The 20603-nt window shown below is 36.8% G+C and overlaps 1 protein-coding gene across 3 annotated transcripts in view; it reads right to left on the reverse strand.

The window, feature by feature from the left end:
* Positions 1-2569: 2569 nt before the first annotated feature.
* Positions 2570-20603, reverse strand: part of Tia1 (TIA1 cytotoxic granule associated RNA binding protein) — a 28189-nt gene continuing 10155 nt past the window's right edge. The window contains exons 2-13 of one of the 3 annotated variants that reach the window (XM_051175027.1): positions 20207-20303; positions 18029-18127; positions 15050-15104; positions 14845-14877; positions 13557-13644; positions 10044-10119; positions 9196-9304; positions 8725-8820; positions 8519-8603; positions 7560-7683; positions 6540-6688; positions 2570-5119 (exon numbers count right to left, since the gene is read on the reverse strand). In XM_051175027.1, the coding sequence (XP_051030984.1) occupies positions 4993-5119; positions 6540-6688; positions 7560-7683; positions 8519-8603; positions 8725-8820; positions 9196-9304; positions 10044-10119; positions 13557-13644; positions 14845-14877; positions 15050-15104; positions 18029-18127; positions 20207-20303 (1138 nt within the window). In that variant the 3' untranslated portion in view covers positions 2570-4992. Of the gene's footprint in view, positions 5120-6539; positions 6689-7311; positions 7421-7559; positions 7684-8518; positions 8604-8724; positions 8821-9195; positions 9305-10043; positions 10120-13556; positions 13645-14844; positions 14878-15049; positions 15105-18028; positions 18128-20206; positions 20304-20603 lie in introns of those variants that run through there. The other 2 variants (XR_007833888.1, XM_051175028.1) reach the window with 2 other exon arrangements.

Consider the following 20603-nt stretch of genomic DNA (forward strand, 5'->3'; position numbering starts at 1 on the left):
TATAAAATTATGGTTGTTACTTTATAACTGTAATTTTGATACTATTATGAATTGCAGTGCAAACCCCAAAGGGGGTTTCAAGAACCACTGGTATGTGCATCTGAATGAAGTGCCTGTGGAAGTCACAAGAGGCACCAGGTCTTTCAGCTAGATTTAGAGTCAGTTGAGAACTTCCCAAAGTTGGTGCTGAGAACCAAATTTGGTCCTCTCAAGGGCAGCAAGTGCTCTTAACCACTGAGCCTCCTCTCCAGGTGTTAATCCCACTGATCAAGAATAAGACCACTATCACAGTTTAAAGCAAAATTTGAAGCAAGCTTTATGGCCAGGTGGATGGGCTGGTCAGGTCCATACTCAGGTTCCTTGGAAATGGCCCAGAACCAAGTATGGCAAGGATGTAAGAAGGAAAATTCATAATTCATTTCCCATCAGGTCCAATTAGGGGCAAACATACATCCTGATGTACCTCCAGCCTACATCCAGTCATGGATGAGCATATCCCGTGAACCTCCCTCCCACCCATATATGATCATCTGGTACAGGTAGTCAGACAAATTTGTTTAGGGAAGTGAGAAAATGTGGCTTGTTATCTTATATAAACAATACCCTCCAGTATTTCAGGAACTATCTCCCCTTGGGCAAGGGGCTTGCAGATCAGAGGCATTTTTGTTTCATGGATCTCTTATGCATAGTAATTAAAACTTAAAATGTACCTGGCTCTCACACAGCCCAAGTCCCTTCTTTTTAAACTCTTGCATTGTACTGTAATCAACCAGGTGAGAACACACCTCACTGATGGAGTTCAGAACTTTGGATGTCTCTCAAAGGCATCTTGAGATGGAAGGTTAGACAGGCCAATCTCTGAGTTCCAGGACAGCCAAGGCTATACAGACTACATAGGGAAACACTGTCTTCAAACAAACAAACAAACAAACAAACAGGATGTTGGTGTCCTGAAACTGGAGTTGCAGATGGTTGAAAGCCACCATTAGGACTTCAACCAAGGTCCTCTGGAAGAGCAGTCAGTGTTCATAACCACTGAGCCATCTCTCTAGCCCCTAACACAAATTTCTTTTTAGAAAGCAATGTACCCTCCCCTCACAATAATTTAAAAATAAAAATAAAGCTTAATAAAAAAGAAACAACAGTTTAATTATGTGTATGTCTATGTGGCTATACATATGTATGTGCAGATGCCATGGAAGCTAGATCTAGAACTCATGGTCATTCTCCTGCCTCAAATTCCTAAATGCTGGGATTACAGCCTTACTATTATGCCTTACTAAAAAGGAGACCTCTTTTATCATATAGTCATATGACTAAGGTCTCCAAGTAAAAGGAGAAAATCCTGCTCAGCTGCAATACCTTCATTTTATTAAGACTGAAAACTCAAGGTTTTGGAGGATGCTGGCCAAACCTTAACTATACCTGTCAGATTACAGTGACTAAAATAAAATGAAACAGCTCTCTGTGGCAGCTTCAATGAGAATGGCCCCCACGGACTTACATATTTGACTATTTGGTTCAGTTGGTGGACTGTTTAGGAAGAATTAGGTGTGGCTTTGTCGAAGCTATGACTCTGGGAGTGAGTGGGTTTTTAGGTTCAAAAGTCCATGCTAGGTCCTGTCTTCTTTCTGTCTCCCTTCCTCTCTCAGCCCCAATTAAATACTTTCTGTTGCAAGTTGCTCTAGTCATGGTGTTTTCTCACAGCAATAAAACAGTAACTTAGACAGGCCTTTAACCCCAGCACTCAGAAGTAATAAAACTCTGTCTCAAAACCAAATGAATAAGCAAAAAACAGAAAAAAGGGGCTAGAAAGAAGGCTCAGTGGGTAAGAGCATGTGCTGTTCTTTCATTATTCAGTTTCTAGCACCATTGTCAGGTAGCTCACAACTACCTGTAATGGCCAGCTCCAAGAATTCAACACCCTCTTTTCTGGCATCCATGGGCACCTGCACTCACAAGCACAAATGCACACATATATGATACAGATTTAAAAAAACCCAACAGGTTTAATTTTTTTTTTATATTTGTGGTCAAGGGTATGCACATGTGGAGGTAAGAGGAAAACTTGTTGAGAGTTAGTTCTCTACTTCCACTAAGTATGTTCCAAGATCAGACTCAGGTCATCAGGCTTGGTGGCAGTCACCTTTACCTGCTAAGCCAGGTCACCAGACCAATAAGTAATAGTTTTTAGAAATCATCACTCATTTAAAAGATTTGCTTTTTAAAATTTTCAATACACACATTTTGTTTTTACTAAACTACAATCTCAATAGCACCTATAGTTCTTTAAGTCTAACTATGAAAGCAATCCAATCCTCTGAAAATGGAAGGGAACTCTAGCACGAATTTAAAAGGAAAGTGAACATAGAGGTAAAACAGGAAGACCTGATTCTGGCTTCAGTTAGGTAAGCCCACAGAGTGCAGAGCTTCTGCAGAACCCATGCAGACCAAGGCTTCTGGGATATGGTGAAAGAACTCTTATGAAACACCTGATTGTTAACAATGAAGTACTCAAAGAAAAAAAATCTCAAACACAATAATCACTGCAAGAAGATCCTACAGGTCATAGAAAACATAAAGGAATTTTAATATCCAAACAGTCAGAATAAAGAATACTGGCTCCATGACCCATTGAGAGTCGCTCAGGTTCTTTACAGTACCAGACAGTAAAATCTGAATGCATATTGCAAAAAATTTTACTTTAAAAACCATAATTTCCTTATGATACTTATACCAGTTTTAGGTTGAAAATGATTTAAATGATTGAACATTGAAATTTAAACCAACACTATCCATGTTCCTGAAATGTCAGTCTTTCAACAGGAGCATGTCACTACCACAACATGAATTTTAAGATCTGTGCAATAGGAACATGCTGCTAATAAAAGCCTCAGTACTGAGTCAAAAGAAGAAATTACACTTTTGCACAAAATAAATTACTTGTGCCTAAATGATCCTCCAGTCTGAGTTGCAAAGAAAGTAAAATTCTTTAGTAGAGAAAAACACTGAGGTTGCTAAAAGAAAAACAAAAGTCAGAATAAAAGAAATAAGATAGCTAAAAAAAGAATAGCTTCCTGATGTGTGTGTGTGTGTGTGTGTGTGTGTGTTTAAAGTATTTCATTTAAGCTGCTCTTTTATTGCCTGTCCTGATCTGTAGAAGTTTACAAAGAAATAAAATTTCCATGTATTTAAAAAATTTATTTTTCTTCCATAAAGCAAATTTCAATGGATTAGTACTTAAAAAATACACAGTGACTTAATGAAACATCAGCACAACTGCATAGAACTGAGCTCCAGAGAAGCACACACTTAGAGCTGTCTTCCTGGGCTCTGTTTTTAAAGAGGACTGGCTTAGAAAACAGGTTAGAGTCATGTGCTCCTACCTGGAAGACAAAGGCCAGGAAATGCTTCCAATTCCACAGGCCTAAGTAAAATGCTAGGAGCTCTCTGCAGGTCTCAAAACCCACAATTCACAGGGGCTCCTTTCTCTCTGATGTCAAGGAAGAGGTTGTGGTCATCACTGAAACCAAACCAAACCAAGAGACTCTGAAATGTATTAGAAATCCCAAGGCAAGAACAATGCCATCAAAGAGCAAACCCCAAAAATAATAATGTGGAAGCTCTGAAGCGCTGAGAGATCAGGTACCAAAGAACCACAGTCCTGCCTATGTTGAGGAGCCACTTCCTTGATGGCTATTTAAGGAGGTAGGATTTTAAGGGTTTATTGTTTGTTTGTTTGTTCATTTTTTGGCCTCTGAACATTTAAAAAATGTTTTGCCCAACTGATCCTTCAGGCTAATTTTGGAGTTCATAATGAATCCCAAGCCTGACAGAGGAATATTCTACAATTTCACAGCTATCATTTGTACATAGTGAAGTGGATTTACTTTTTCAAGTAAATCTAACTAGAAAACATCAAATTAATATATTCCTTTACATATAACATTGTGTCTCAAAATTCTTGAAAACAAGAACAGATAAGTTTGTATCAAAGACTACCAAAGTATGTATGTGAAATTCACATGCAAATGTAAAACCTGTCTCATGTCAACTCTTCATGACAACTTTAGGAAAGGAATGACATACAAAGTTTGCTAATTGCAAAATATTACTTGTGGAAATATCCTAGAAAACAACACACGTAAACGTAGATGCTGACACATGAAGCTGATGTGGGTGAGGACTTAGCACACTGCAGAGTCTCCTTGGTCACAGTTGTTGTTTTTATAGTTCTTGGTAGATGGCAAAGTTTATCATAGAAGATAAAAATCCCTTTAAACAAATCCAACAGGGAATCCTTGAGGCACCTTCTCATATAAAAACAAGTTGAATGCAATTATCAGTCCATCTGAGAAAAGTTTTCATTCTAAGTGAACACCATTTTTTTCATTTAACAATATTTTACAGAAATTTCATAAGGCAGGACAAGTTTGTGAAAAATGTAGATACAAAATGATATAAACTAATAATTTACATTTAAAAATTCAAAAGGGGAAACAGTGGAGATGGCATAGGTCACATAATGCCTACTCTTTAAAACTAACACATATGCTGAAAGTTATAAAGAACTTCTAGACTCTGCACAAGTTTGGCTTTTCTTTTTACATCTATATTACATATTTTAAACCATATCAGGAATGCAAACTGAACTGTATGCTACTTTAATGGAAAAAAGTACAACATTGTGCAATTTTCTGCCTCTTAATTTTTAAAAAGTGGCAGCAATCCCTGCATTTGTCTTTGAAACAAGGATCTGAGAAACTTTATCAAAAAGATTATGAAGGCAAAAATTGGCAGACATCCACCATCTTGTTCCTTTTTAAAACATTGTGGATGAAAAGTAATTTCATGATTAAAAAATGAATCTTTTAAATAAATACATTGTAATCTGGCATTTGTACTGAATGATTTGATGCATTTTTAAGTAAACAGTTTTTCCTACCCTCCCTGTAGCGTCAAAGCCACTGGCTTCCATTCTGTAGTCTGTTTTCACTGAGTTTCATACCCTGCCACTCGATATCCAGGAGGCTGATTAGGAAGCATGCTGCCATTCTGCCCTTGAGGTGGCTGCACACTGTAATTGGGTCCCATCCAAGTTGCAGAAGACTGGGTTTGACTGTTAGAGAAAGTGAGAGAAGCAGAGGGGAGGGAAATCCTTTGTTAAAACAATGTTATATCTTTTCTTAATTCAAATATGAGAAAAACTGTTAAGTCAGGAAAAACAAACACAAAAATATTTTCTTTTAAAAATAAGCATCCCCAGCCAGATGGTGGTAGCACACGCCTTTGATCCCAGCACTCAGGAGGCAGAGACAAGCAGATCTCTGTGAGTTCCAAGACAGCCTCCTCTAAGAGTTTCAGGCTAGGCTCCTAAGCTACAAAGAAATCCTCTCTTGAAAACAAAACAAAAAACGAAACAACAATAACAAAAATAATAATCCCATAATATATTTGGGTAATTTAATTTCTTTTTTTTTTTTTTTAAGAAATTACAGCTATGAAAATAGTTTAAAGCTGGGAGTTTAATCCTAGCTCCAGAGAGGCAGAGGCAGGTGGATCTCTATGAGTTTGAGGCCAACCTGGTCTACAGTGTAAATTTCTGGACAGCCAGGGGTACACAGTGAAACTTTGTCTCAAAAAAGCAAACAAAAAATTTTAATCTATAAACATTCATCCCCTTTGAACTCAGAAAAACCAACCCACTGCTTAGGCTGAATGCATATTCAACAAGCCACTCCCTTTGTTTGCAGCATTCAGGAGGCAGAAGTAGGCAGATCTCTGAGGACATTGAGTTCCAGGCCAGCCAGAGCTACATCAAGAAATACTGTCTCAAAGCAAAAACACACACACACACACAGACACACACATGATCACAAATTATAGGGAGAATTAACATCAATAATATTCAAGGAAAACTATAAAGTAGATTTAAAAAGAATATTTAAGGTTTTATCTTTACTGTTTTTGTTTTTTAAGACTTATTTTTATGTGTTTGCATTTTTGCCTCAGTTTTATATAAAGTTCAAGGCCAGTGTGGGCTTCATAAGATCTTGCCTCAGAAAACAAGACATAGGGACTGGTAAGATGGTTCACTGGGTCAAGGTGCTTGCCACTGAGCTGGAACCTGAGCTTGATCACCACAACTCATGTAGCAGAAGGAAAGAACTCCCACAAGTTTTCTCCTGACCACCATGAATACAAAGTGGTATGTGTGTCACACAAATAAATAAAATATAATAATAAAAAGTTGGTTTATTATTAAACATTATCAAATTTGTATTGTTGTGATTACATTTCAAGGCAAAATATTTCTAAGCAAAAATATATCTTATTTCATTTTCATGTATGTGCAGAGAGAGAAAGAGAGTGAGAGAGCACATTCACTATAGAGCAGATAGAGGCAAGATGTGAACCTTAGATAAAGTCCTTCAAGGCTACTCTTATGCTTAATATTGGGTCCACATGACTTACTCAATGCTTGAATTTCTTTCTGATGTTTTCCAAGGTTAGGAAAGGCAAAGAGAATATTTACTTACTTGAATCCCTGCTGGCTCCACGGCTGGCCATACATTCCATAGGCAGGTACTTGCCAACCATTAGGCACATACTGGCTAATCTGTTGTGCATTTCCATACCACTGGCCCCACTGGCCATATGGTGGTGGATATCCTATTTGATTTTGCTGCTATTAAGTAAAATTACAACAGATAATTTAGTATTACTTGAAGTTCTTTCTATATACAGTCTTAATATACCACACAGCCAAAGCACAGGGCCATTACCACAACTGAAATAATAGGATAGCCTGGGAGAATGTAGGTCAGTGGTGGAATGAGTGCTTTCTGAATCTATGTGATGCCTGGATTCTCACACACACACACACACACACACACACACACACACACACACACACACCACTGAAAAAAGTGCCTTTATACTACTGAAACTATGTGGTGCTCTAAATGGCAGTCTTTGAAAGGCTCAGGCAAAGGACTAATGATCAATACTGAACTTGAAGTTCATAATTGTACATGACTATTTCTTCTAAATAGAGAACATAAGAAGTCTATACATGTAGTTTAGGGTTTTTCTCACTGGCACCTCTATGCTCCATTTACAATTCCCTCATAGAAATCTCTGTGGGGTTGAGTTTGGACCACTGAAATTGCATAGAAAAAGAAAAGGCACCAATACTAAAGCCTACATATGCTTATAGCTTTATGTGTTTTTCAGTTGGGTCAAGCATGCTTGTGAGTTCTCCAAATCACTGTGAATAAATCTACCAAGTATTAAAAAAAGATTTAATACCCTGTTAGGTTTGGCGGAGCATTTTAAAATCCACTGTGTGAGCATGAGTCAACTGAGGCGGTTACACTCATCATGTCACCACTGCAATCCATGACACACCACTCCGGAACTATAATACATGTAGGAAGAACCCTTATATACTATGAAGTGAGCTAGAAACTCGTTAACAAGGATTATCAAAAGCTTCATTTTAAAGCAACCTCATTACTAGCCCAGCAAGTCCATCCCAAAGTCAAGGACCCTCTCACCTGCTGCACGGGATTTATCATATCAAGAGTCTCTTTGCCCCAATAGCATTTCACCACATGCCCTTCAATGGTAGTACCATTAACAGAAACAATCGCATGTGCTGCACTTTCATGGGAATTGAACCTATTGGAAACAATATTAAGAATCACCAATATAAGTTCTTTTAAGTATTTATGAACACAAAGTATTTTTAAAAATCATAAAAAATACATTTGACTACCATGGGGGGGGGGGGAACAAAACAAGCATGAAAACAATAGAGGATTCTGAAATGATTCCCACCCACCAAAAAAGTGGAATATTTCCTTTGTTATGTTTTTTTAAAGATCTTTTACCTATCAAGTGTTATGACTATAGATAAGCACCACCATGCATAGCATTGGGAATTTGTTTTAATGGAGGGCATGTTTTGTTGGCTTTGTGTTGGACAGAGGGGGTTATAAAAATATATATCATTAATTGAAAAACCAAACATACATACATACATATATATATTTAAGTAGCCTTTAATCCCAGCACTTGGAAGACAGAGGCAGATGGAGCTCTGAGTTTGAGGCCAGCCAGAGCAGTACAGTGAGACCTTGTCAATTAAAAGAAAAGAAGAAGAACAAGAAGAAGAAAAGAATAAAGAAACCAAGAGCACACACAGCTATATGCTAAAGATGTTTCTCTCTCAGGTTTCAGTGTTATTCAGGAAATGCACTTGAGCTAGAGATTAAGTGATCAAGGCAAGGCAAAAAAATTTTTTTCCTTTGGTTTTTCGAGACTGTTTCTCTGTAGCTTTGGAGCCTGGAACTCGCTCTGTAGACTAGGCTGGCCTCAAACTCAAGTGACCAAAGACAGGCACCACCACCACCCTGTAAAGCCAAGACAAATTCTCAAGAAAATCACAATATTAAAGTCTCAAAATTATTTCTGAAGAAAAAAAAAAAAAAGCTTTGGAAGAAATTTCCCCTACCGAACAAATGAATATCCTTTATCTGGGAAGACTCGAATTTCCATTATTTGTCCAAATGGAGAAAAAGTCTGGCGCATTAGTTGTTCTGTTAGAAAACAAAAATAAACAACAACAAAAAAGAATTTACACTATTAAAAACATATACATATGAAGCTTTTCAGAGTTTAAGCTAGTTTCAAGGTGCCACACAGGCGAACTGCCCATACCTGTCAGTCCCGACGTCACTCCTCCACAGTACACAGTGCAGTTGCTAGGGCTGGACTGACTTACAACCTCATCATATGACAGCTGTTTGGTGTTCACTGGGAAGAGAACATTTTCTGTCTTCAAATCATTACACATATCTGGAAGGATTAACTCATTAACTACCCTACTATAATGGTAGTTTTCCTCAATCAAAAATGTCTATAAAACACGTAATACATTTTAATTTAGGATTAAGACTCCCCCCAAGAATGCATAAACATTATCCCATGTGCTCTATTTAACAGGAGACTTGACATTGAAGATAATTATTTAAAATCACAAAAATGAAAACTAAGTACATTTTGAACAGTAGTCTTGATCTGCTTCTCATCTATTTCTGCAATAAGTCTCCGGGAACAGCTCTAACATTTAAAATCTAGTGTATTTTCTCTCCATAATTCCACATTGCTTCTCTTCTCCAATGCACCTACACTCATATGTACTCTTTGGAGCTGGAGGCTTTCTGGTTGCCCAGTTAGTTCTGATTTGTCTTCCACCAAGCCACTGGCCACCCATCTGCTGAATGGCATTTTCCGCATCCTGTTCCGCACATTAGAGACAATAAAGAAGCTGCAATTAGTTGGTATTACAAATAATTTATAGCAAGAAAGAAAATGTGATGCTTTTGGCAGATTTTAAAAAAATGAAAATGAGCCGGGTGGTGGTGGTGCACACCTTTAATCCCAGCATTTGGGAAGCAGAGACAGGTGGATCTCAGTGAGTTCGAGGCCAGCCTGGTCTATAAAGTGAGTTCCAGGACAGCCAGGACTGTTACACAGAGAAATCCTGTCCTGAGAAACCATAAAAACAAGCAAACAAAAACACAAACAGATAACTAGATAAATAAATAATGAAAGTGCCTTATGAAACAAAATAACAGAAAGCTTTCCAAAATTGCAACATTGTCTTTAAATTCCACTACCTGGATAATGAGTTTTGGGAATGCTTAACAGGGATAAGGATAGGCACAGCAGTATACATCTCTGTCTTTGGGATAACAGAGCAATTACAAATCATCAAAAGTACCTTGACAAAATATTTTGGGCTTGTTTTTTTGGTTGTAAGCATTTTTAGTTTGCATTGTTTGAAACATAGTATCAATATTTTGCATGCATCAGGTGCTAAATGACTAAATAGCTAAATAGAATAAAATAGACTTTTTTCTAGTAAAGGTGCTAATTATCAGATAATTAAATACACGGAGACAAAAGGATTAAAACAACTTGAGTGTTTTCATCCTTCTCTATACTACTGTACATGTACTTCTGATTGTGCTCACCCATTTGTTGAAAAAGGAGACAAAGCCATATCCCTTAGACTTCCCCGTAGCCATGTCTTTTACCACACGGGCATCTCTGAAACAGAAGCCACCAGAAATTCAGTTTTGTAAACTGCCCTGTGTGCATAAAATAAGAGCAATATACAATTCATTTTTACATTTCACCTTCACTAACAGTAAGCCTTTTACTCTCTAAAACTTACTTATTGGCCAATGATGGTTAATTTTCTAGACATGCAAATCAATAATGTCTTAAATATAAATCTATATTATAAAGAAAGTTTCCCACTTCAGAACATTTTATGAACATTTAAATATTAAGCATGGTGAAAACAGATGTTCCCATTAATCACTTAGTAATTACAAGGTTCTCAGGTACAATACATTGTCTTTCTTTAACCATGCAATTTATAATCTGCTATTTGGTACCATATTCAACCTAATCATTCAAAAAATTAAAATACAAAATGGAAAACTAAAGGATAAAATATGTATATCCCTTAAGCTAATTACTTCATTTTCTCAGATGAATATATACCCCCATTTTGGTCTAGGGTAAATTTTGAAAACTTGACATTTTCAGAAATGCTAAATCATTGAAGAATACTACAAACACATTTTACTTTTAAACATTTAAGAACGATTTTGTACTGAATTTCATAATAGCATTCATATTAAGATTGATTGGAAACTACAAGATATGAAACAAAGTCTTAAAAAGTCAGAAAGTAAAAAAGCACGCCAACATTTATCCACTGTGAACCGTAGCTTGTAGTTAGCCAGGGCAATTCTGTCCATTCTTCAGAGACACTCTGCAAAATAACCAGAGCCCTATTATTTGAGATTGAGTAAAAACCCAGCCACGATAGCTAAAACTCCATACCTCAAAAAACTGGACTCAAATTGTGCTTCACAAACAATCTACTTTAAATTAGCCAGGTATGTCACAATGCTTGTTCTCTCAAGACACATGAACAAAGCAGGCATGTTTACAAGAACCCAAGTCAAAAGCCATGCAATGTAAGTATACACAAGCATATTTTAGATCAGTTTAGAAGTGACTTATCAAAATGACAGAAATTCTGATTAGGGAAAACTAATGTAAGCCCCTTCTCTGTAACTATTATCTGCAAGGCACACATGCATTTAATTTGGTAGTTAATTTATTTCTATATCAAAATTTGCTATATGACTCAAGTAACAAGAAAGGTTTAAGCTATATAGATTAGGGAAAGAATTATTATCATATTAAATATTTAACAGCCCATCATGTACCCCACACCTCCTACAAATCAAGCATGGTATAAACTGCCTACAGAGACATCTACTGTAGAAACCCTTCAATATTCTTATCAGCTTGCTGCCTTAAGACAAGAAACAACACAAACAAAAACAGAAATGTGTATTTTCAATTGTCAAATAGTTCTTAATAAATTTAGGAAAGCTAACTTCCTGTATAAGCTAACATTTAAACACACATTACCTCACAAAGGCCTTACCAAGAAAAAAAAATTAATATACTAACAATTTTGGGCTTATAAGAAAATCTAAATACTGGGGTGGGGAAAATAAATCCAAATACTGGGGGGGGGGGAAATAGCTCAGCAGATCAGCACATAACATGCTATCATGCAAATGAAAGGACCCGAGTTCAGATCTTCAGCACATACAGTTCAGGTCAATGTGGCAGCTGAATTCCAGTACTTGGGAAACAGACACAGGTTACTCAGGGTAAGCTGTTAGACTGGTAGAATTGTTGAGCTCTAGGTTTTAGTGAGAAATTCTCACTAAATCACTTGATATCAACCTCTGGCCTATATACACATGCACACCCATATGCAACCACACACATGTGAAAACAATACACAAATAAAAAAATCCAGACTAAAAATATGATGTGGTCATATTTAACAACTAGATAGACTAGTTTATAATATCAAAGTCATGAAACTTCAAAACTTGAAGGCCATTTAACTGAGAGAGAGAGCATGAATGTAAGGAAGTCAGAGGACAATTTTCAGGGGTCAGTTTACTCTATCATGTGGAGTTTTGGGATTGAACTCAGATTATCAGGCTTGGTAGCAAGCAACCTTATCTGCTGAACCATTTTATCAGCCCTTTGATAATTATTAAACAATCTTTGTCTAAATTTCTAACTAAGATTCTCATCAGAAAAAGTAATTCAACTAAAATTAAAAATCCACCAAAATAGCTATTGCATTTATTCACCATGTTAGAAAGGTTTTTTTCTTCTTTCTAGTGTCTCAGAAGTATAAGCCTTGAAATATACTTGACCCTTACTTCCTTCTAAAATGACCTTCACAGAATGCAGCACAGACAAGAATGGAGAACTCTTAAACTTTCTGTCATCCTGACTACTCTGAGGACAAGATGAAACTTACCAAGGTTCTCTACACCAAATTGAAAATGTACAAGATTTGCAGAGAACGACTTTTAGAGCTTGACAGAACAAAGTTAAAGTAAGACCTGCCTAGTCTAGATACTTGAAAGCAAACCAACCACAACTGAAATCCTAACACAGCTTATAAAAGACAACCAAGAATTTAGAACCTAATTATTTTTTTACTCAGTTCTTACAAAGGAAAATGTCATGTAACAGAAGAGTCCATTTATAAGCTTCAATCCTGTCTTACCCTCAAGGTGACTCTCTTAACCAACTGCAACTGTCAATCGAAAACTCATCACAATGCTATGGGCATCTTCTTTCCAATATCCTCACCTTTATCTGTTGTTTTGTTCAAAGCAGCCATAGCTAGAACTCCCTTTTTATTTTTGTTCTAGTGACACAATAACAAAGGAATAATAAACCCTACAACACTAAACTCAACAACTGCTTCTGCATAAATTGAAACTGCTTGTTATTCTTACTGTAATATGGCATGCTTTCAGACTTCTAAAGTGCTTCTATGATGAATGCTACCCTGAATAAATACTGACAAAAAAGTCTAAAATACATGACTACTATCAAATGTAATGTTTTCTAAAATAGTATAAAGCACTATTGCTAAGTTTTAAATGGGAAGAGAGGGAGGAGTTAAGTGCCAAGGAAGTAATATTTAACAACTGCTTTTTTAATCAAAAATGTTGAGGTTTGATTTTATTAAATTAACAAAAAAGGCATGTAATCATACAAGTGCCTGAATAACTTCTTCAATCACAGCACAACACTTTCAGGAGTGTAAAAATGTCTATGACAGCAGTCTGAGGAAGTGAGGAAGTGCTGCTAACTCAGCAAGGGTCTAAGATGACCAAAGATCAGTTAGTTACTCACTAGTGGGATTATAACCTGCTGTTAAGACTCTTGGATGATCTCTAAACAATGGAATATGCTATATTTAAAGCATTAAAATTAAGGTTCAGGTTCACTCCACAAAGAATCAATAAAAGTTAAAAAGAAAAAAAATTAAGGTTCACAGTCACAACAAAGTTATAGTTATTATTACATAAAGTTACTTCTAATCAAAAGTGTTTCATTTGTCTATTGTTACTTACGAAATTCTCCCGAATGGTGCAAAAGCTGCTTTGATGTCTTCAGTTGTGATTTCTGGACTGAGGTCACCAACAAACACATGGAAATGATCTTACAAAGGAAGGAGGGGAGTGAAAAGAAGAGTACAACTTCAGAACTTAAATACTACAATTAATGCAATAAAGAATTCTTAAAAAAAAAAAAAAAACAATGTATAGACTATATAATCAGGTATAAAATACTGTCCTTGCTATAAGATCCTATCACTCTTAAACGTAACAACTCAGAATTAACAACATAGGAGTCTTCTAAAGAGACGGACAGATCCCAGAAGCTGGCAGTTACTGTCTATTTATAGTCAGTCCTTACAAGGTCTAGAAAACTTTCTGCAAAAAAAGTAAGACTTAGTTATCATTCTAATAGTAATTATTTACTGTTTTCATTTTATTACTATATCTAAGTTTTATAAATTATAATTAAGTGGTAGTAATGCAAGTTATGAAGACTAGATTTACCTTATTTAAGGCCATTTACTGAAGCTAGCTACATGAAATAATTCATTTAGCCACTATTTTGTGAAGAACAATCAAAGGAATACCTTGCAACGCAACAGTTTGATGTTAAAGTATTTGACAGTTTTCTCAAAAGCCAACAGTTTTGGTTGCCCAGACATTACATCATTCAGTTTATGTGAATCCATGTGCAAGTGAACTAAGACTGAAGGCAACAGAGTGAAAACAATAATCCCTTCACTTTATATCAGCACTATTGAAAAGCATTGGTGAGAAGTAACCATCCCATATGTGAAGCTTTGTTTTTTTTTAAGACAATTCTCAAAAGAAACATTTGAAAAGCCAAACTTGTTGAAGAACACTTTAAAATGGGCACATATATCAACTTAGACTAAGTAGATTTGGAAAGAAAAGTTACCCCTATTTGCAGGCCTTAAGCAACACACTGGGTGCTCTTCCGGAAACACTGTTTCAGGAGCAACTTGAGCACTTGGAAGATCTGGGTATGAAGCCCAGGTGACCTCAGGGAAGTAGGGTATCTTGCCCTTTAGGTGGTGAAAGTATTTCTAAGGCATCAGCTGCTACCAAGGGGGACAGAGAGCTTGAACTAGCAACAAAGTCGTGGACAAGCCACACTTGGTCAACAATGGAAAGAAGGGGTAAAATACTGCCAGAAACATAAATATACTATATCCTTCCACCCCACTCCCCCCCCAACCAAAATCAAATAAAAAATTTAAGGTGGTTAGTGAATACCCTTTCAAGAGAGTTCATTTTATGTTTAAGAAGATACAATTACCTTGTGAACGCTGTGTGCTGACAACGGTACTACCTGATGACAAAGATTAGATTTGTTCTTAAATTTATTAACACAAACACATTAAATCATATCAGGATAACGATCAAAATATTACTGCAAACATGTATGATGCTATATGCTTTACAATAGAACTATGGGGTATAATTATTACAACAAATACCCACAGGGCATCAAATGTACTTACTGCTTGTATCTTTCTTTTGACTGCTGGGGGTTGTTGCCCAATTCACTTTGACTTCCTTAAAAAAAGAAAGGAAGAAAGAAAGGAAGAAAGGAAGGAAGGAAGGAAAGAAGGAAGGAAGGAAGAAGAAAAAAATTACACATATTTATATTCCATAATATTAAAGCTCAAGCTGGGAGGTGGTGGCACACACCTTTAATCCCAGCACTCAGGAGGCAAGGGCAGGCGGATCTCTGAGCTGGAGGCCAGCCTGGTCTATAAAGCAAGTTCTAGAACAGCCAGGGCTATACATAGAAACCCTGTCTTGAAAAAGAAACCAAACCAAAAAACTCAAAAGAATGCTCAAAATGACATTTTCCTGTGATATAGGAAAGTGAGGCAAAATGTAGGGGATGTTAGTCTAGCCTTCATCTTCAGTTCTAGTTTGACAAATTCTAACTGGTAAATACATTTTTTCTGTTTTGTTTGTTTGTTTGTATTTATTTAAATTATTTATTTTATGGGCATTGGTGTTTTTGCCTGCATGTGTGTCTCTGTGAAGGTGTCTGAACCTGAAGTTGCAATTATAGACAGTGGTGAGCTGCCATGTGGGTGCTGGCAATTGAACACAGGACCTCTGGAAGAGCAGCAGCTCATACCTGCTGAGCCATTTTTCTAGCTCCCCTTTCTGTTCTTTTTAAAAATTTATTTTATTTATGTGTATAGGTGTTTTGCCTTCATCTATGTCTGTGTATATTTGTACCTAATACCAGATATGGACACCTGCAAAGAATCAAAAGAGGGTAATGAATCCCCTGGATCTAGAGTTACAGAAGGCTTTGAGCTATCATATGAATACTGGTATCAAATCCAGAGCCTCTGGAAGAGTAGCATGTGCTCTTAACCACTGAGTTGTCTCTACAACCTCTCAACACATTTTTCATCTTTTTTTTTTTTTTTTTTGATGGTTCTGGGTATTGAACCTAGAGCCTCACAAATGTGCACAAGCAAACAATCTACCACTGAGTTACATCTTTGGCTCTGCCTTTCTCTACATTTTACTCTTAGACTAGTCACTAAGCTGTCAGGCTGAACTTGAATTCACTCTATAGTCTTGAACTAGCAAGTTCTCTTGCCTCCACATCTGGGTCCAGCTCATATAGATATGTTTGGTAAATCCTAATCTTTTCACATTTCTGCTAATGTTGAAATAACTTATTTCCAAACTTTTGGTTCTGTTCATTCTTCCTTTCTTTTCCTTCCCTCCTTCCTCTCTCTCTCTCTCTCTCTCTTTTTTTTTTTTTTTTGGAGACAGGGTCTCATTATGTAGCTCTATTTCCAAACTTTTGGTTCTGTTCACTCTTTTTTTCCTTTCCCTTCCTTCCTTCCTAACTTCCACCCTTCCTTTCTCTTTTTTTTGGAGACAGGGTCTCCTTATGTAGCTCTGGCTGTCCTGGAAGTCACTATGTATAGAGAGATCTACCTGCATCTGACTTTGCAATGCGCTGAGATTAAAGCACCACTATGCCTGGCTTTTACTTTTACTATTTTTTTTTTTGGTTTTGGTTTTTTGAGATAGGGTTTCTCTATATAGTTCTGGGTGTCCTGGAACTTGGTCGTAGAGCAGGCTGTTCTGGAACTTAAGAGATCTATTTGCTTCTGCCTCCTGAGTTCTAGGATTAAAGGCATGTGCCACCACCACCTGGCCACATTTCTCTTTAAAAAAAACAAAGTTACTCATACATGCCTTTTTATTAGTACTCCATGTTATTATTATGTGTCATCCAAATTTGAGTAGTTCCATAACTATTTAGGGTTTAATATGTACACAGCACCATAGAGGAAAGGAGCTAACACAGGCCTCTTGGTCTCTAGAGGCTTTAACCTATCAATTCATTTACTCATTTAAGATTATTATAGCCTTGGATGACCTGGAACCTGCTGTGCAGACCAGGCTGGCCTTCAACTCACAGAGATCCACCTGCCTTTGCCTCCTGAGTGTTGGGATTAAAAGTGTGTGACACTTGGTCAGCTTCCTTCTTTTTTTTTTTTTTTTTTTTTTTCTTTTTAAAAATGATTTACTTACTTATGTACAGTGTTCTGTCTGCAATGTATGCTTTCAGGCCAGAAGAGGGCACCAGATCTCATTACAGATGGTTGTGAGCCACCATGTGGTTGCTGGGAATTGAACTCAGGACCTCTGGAAGAGCAACCATGCTTTAACCTCTGAACCATCTCTCCAGCCCTAGCTCCTTTTTTTTTTTTTTTTTGATTAAAATTTTTATTTATTCACATATGGGTATATAATCGGAATGTATATCTGTGCATCATGTCTGTGCAGTATTCTCAGAGGAAAGAGGAAAACATCAGATCTCCTTGGACTGGAGTTACAGATAATTGTGAGTCACCATGTAGGTTAACCCAGGTCCTAGAAGAATACTGGGCAATTTCTACAGCATAATCCTACCTTTTTAAAATACAAATACAAATAGCTGAAACTTTGCCATAAAGAGAATAAATGGTTCTAAAGCAGAAACAAGGTATAAACTAACTTAAAACTTTCTATTTTAAGAGCTGGGGATGTAGCTCTGCTGTAGAGTGCTGTTCGAAGCCCTGGCTCCACCTCAAGCACTGCATAAAATTGGGTGTGATGACATACACTTTTGGTCCCACTTGGGAGGTCGAGGCAGGAAGATGAGAAAGAAAAATGTTTTCAAAAGGGCTTTGGGGGCACATCCCCTATGGAGGGATACTCCCTTAACCTAGAGACAGGAGAGAAGTCCTAGTCCCTACTCCAAATGACTTGACAGATGTAGATGACCCCTCCTGGAGGGCATCACTCTACATGTGGAGTGTGGGGGTGGGAGGGGAGGCATGAGAGAGTAGGAGAGAGGGAAAGAGGGAGGGAGAAAGGGAGAGCGAACTGGGATATGCAAAATAAAAATAAAAAAAGAAAAACATTTTTTCCAGTACAAGTCACCTTCTGCAATTATGACAGCTTACCTTACCCATTATCTTCCGCCCATTCATAGCAGCCAGTGCTGCAGCTGCATGACGATGCTCATGGAACTCCACAAAACAGTATGGGTCATTTCCCGCTGTCTGTTGGAGAGGAAAGAGGAAATACAGAAGTCAATTTTAAGCTTACTTTTCCATTAAAAAAAAAAAAAAAAAAATCCCCTTAAATATACAGAACTTCTACAGTTAGCAGGCCTTGGAGAATGATTCACTCATTCCATAAGTAAAACTTCAGATAAAAAAGTAAACACTTAGTTACTTAGTTTAATTTTCCTTTAGCTCACTTTTTGTTTCTTTTTGCAGTACTATTGATCAAATGTACCCACTACATAATATTCTACCATAAACAATACTCCTACTCAGTATATTACTTTTTATTGCTACAAAGTTATACATCTTACTGCTTCTAATTTGTGGAACAACATAAAATCTTAACTAATATTCTCCATCCTGTTCTTAAACTGGGTTATGAACACTAAGCAGGCTCTGATAATACTGACAATGGGTTTCAGAATGTGGACTTCTGAAACAAGTTCTTTGCCTACTGCAAAGCATTTAAAAATTTCTTCCCTTGGGAGCTGAACAGTTGACTCACAGGTTAAGAACACTTGAGGTTAAGAGGACCCATGTTTGTTTCCCAGAATCTACATGGTGGCTCACAACCATCCATAAACTCCAATTTCAGGGGATCTGACAGGGTTTTCTGACCTCCATGGGCATCAGGTATGCAAAACACTCATTATATGAAATAAAAATTTTAAATCTGAGAAAAAATATCTGAGGACATCCTGGGTGAGTCTAAAGACTTTTAAAAGACAAAAACAAAATACCTCTTCTTTTCTCCTGGTAACTGTGATACAATAAATAAAACCTAGATTTTTTTTCTTTTCCCCTAGTGTTGGAGCCCAAAACCCAGGGCCTTGTTCCTGTTAAGGAAGCACTCTACAACTGAGCTAACTTATGGCCCAAAGCAAGATGCTGTTTGTTTATTTATTGGCAGTTTTTCTATGGAGCCCTGGATGGTCTGGAACTTACTATGAGATTAGAATGGCCTCCAAACTGCTGTGATCTTCCTGCCTCTGTCTCATTATTGGCATGCACTATCACACGTGGCTTCAAGATACTTTATCATAAATTAAAGCAGAAAGTAAATCTAATAGTCTGAACCTATCAGTGCAGGATATCAGAACAACTTCATAACCAGTTCAAATCTTTCTAAGGCTTTCTAGGAATTACTAAAGGAAACGAATCCAAAATGTCAGTGCACAGAATCACATAAAATTAAATAAAAAATTCTCATTCTACAATAATTGAGATTCTGGGGGACTGGTAGCACATATCTGTCACTATCACTCAGGAGGCTGAGGTAGAATATTTCAAGTTTCAGGTCAGTCTGAATTACATCAACCCTGCCTCAAAAACAAATAAACAAACATGCAAAACAATTAATTAATTGCCAGGCTGTGGTGGCACATTGTAATATCAGTACCTGAGAAGCTAAGGCAGGAAGACTGCACCCATCCTAGCTTACATAGCTAGTTCTATGTCATCTTGGATTACACTTTAAGACCCTACTATTTATGCATGAAGAACCACCAATGTTGACATCTGGCCTCTATACACATATGCACATAAGATGTGTGTTTACCTGTACACATAAACAATAAACTTTGCTTTAAAAGCTAGATATTATTCATAGTTAACACCAACCATATGAATAAATTTGATGTGTTTTTTATACATTAAGGTTTGACAGACATGCAAGGAAACCTTTAAAAATGAAGCTAAAAATTCCTTTTCATTATTTATTATATATACATTTGTTTATTATATTAAAAGTCTACCCCAATTAGATCCAATAAGTGAACCTGTAGATTATTCAACTGATTGACACTACATGTAAAACAATTCTGATGCCTTGATACATCTTATAAGAAGAGCAAATACACACACATATACACTATGCTTTCTAAAAACGATCAATTCAACTTTCTTCCTTCAGTTAGCAAAATAATTAAATGTGACTGTCTACTAGACAGGTTAATAACAAATTCACTAAGATCCTTATAAATTAGACATTGATGAAGAAGTTCTGAAGGAATGACAGCCTTCATTTTTTTTTTTTTTTTTTTAAAGAACGTTGACTGAGTGAAATACCCTTACATCCATAATCATTTTGCAGTTTTTACAAGGTCCAATCTGGCTAAAGAGCTGGAGGATGAGAGCTTCTGTCACATCTCGGGAAAGGTTACCGACGTATCTGGAACACAGAGGGAAACAATTTACCATTTTAGATTTATTTGTTTTGATAGGCATGGTGGGCTCATACTTGTAATCTCAACCTGCAAAGGGTTCAGAGCCAGCCTAGTCTACATGCTGAATTCTAGGCCAACAAGGGTTACAGAATAAGCTCCTGTCTTGGGGGGGGGGGGGAAGGTTATTTTTTATATTTCTAAAGCTGCTTATTGAAAATAAATTTTGGGGGCTGGAGAGATGGCTCAGTAATTAAGAGCACAGACTTCTCTTCCAGAGGATCTCGGTTCAATTCCTAGCACCCACA

This window comes from Phodopus roborovskii, unplaced genomic scaffold (genome assembly GCF_943737965.1).
Source record: "Phodopus roborovskii unplaced genomic scaffold, PHOROB, whole genome shotgun sequence".
NCBI classification, from domain to species: domain Eukaryota; kingdom Metazoa; phylum Chordata; class Mammalia; order Rodentia; family Cricetidae; genus Phodopus; species Phodopus roborovskii.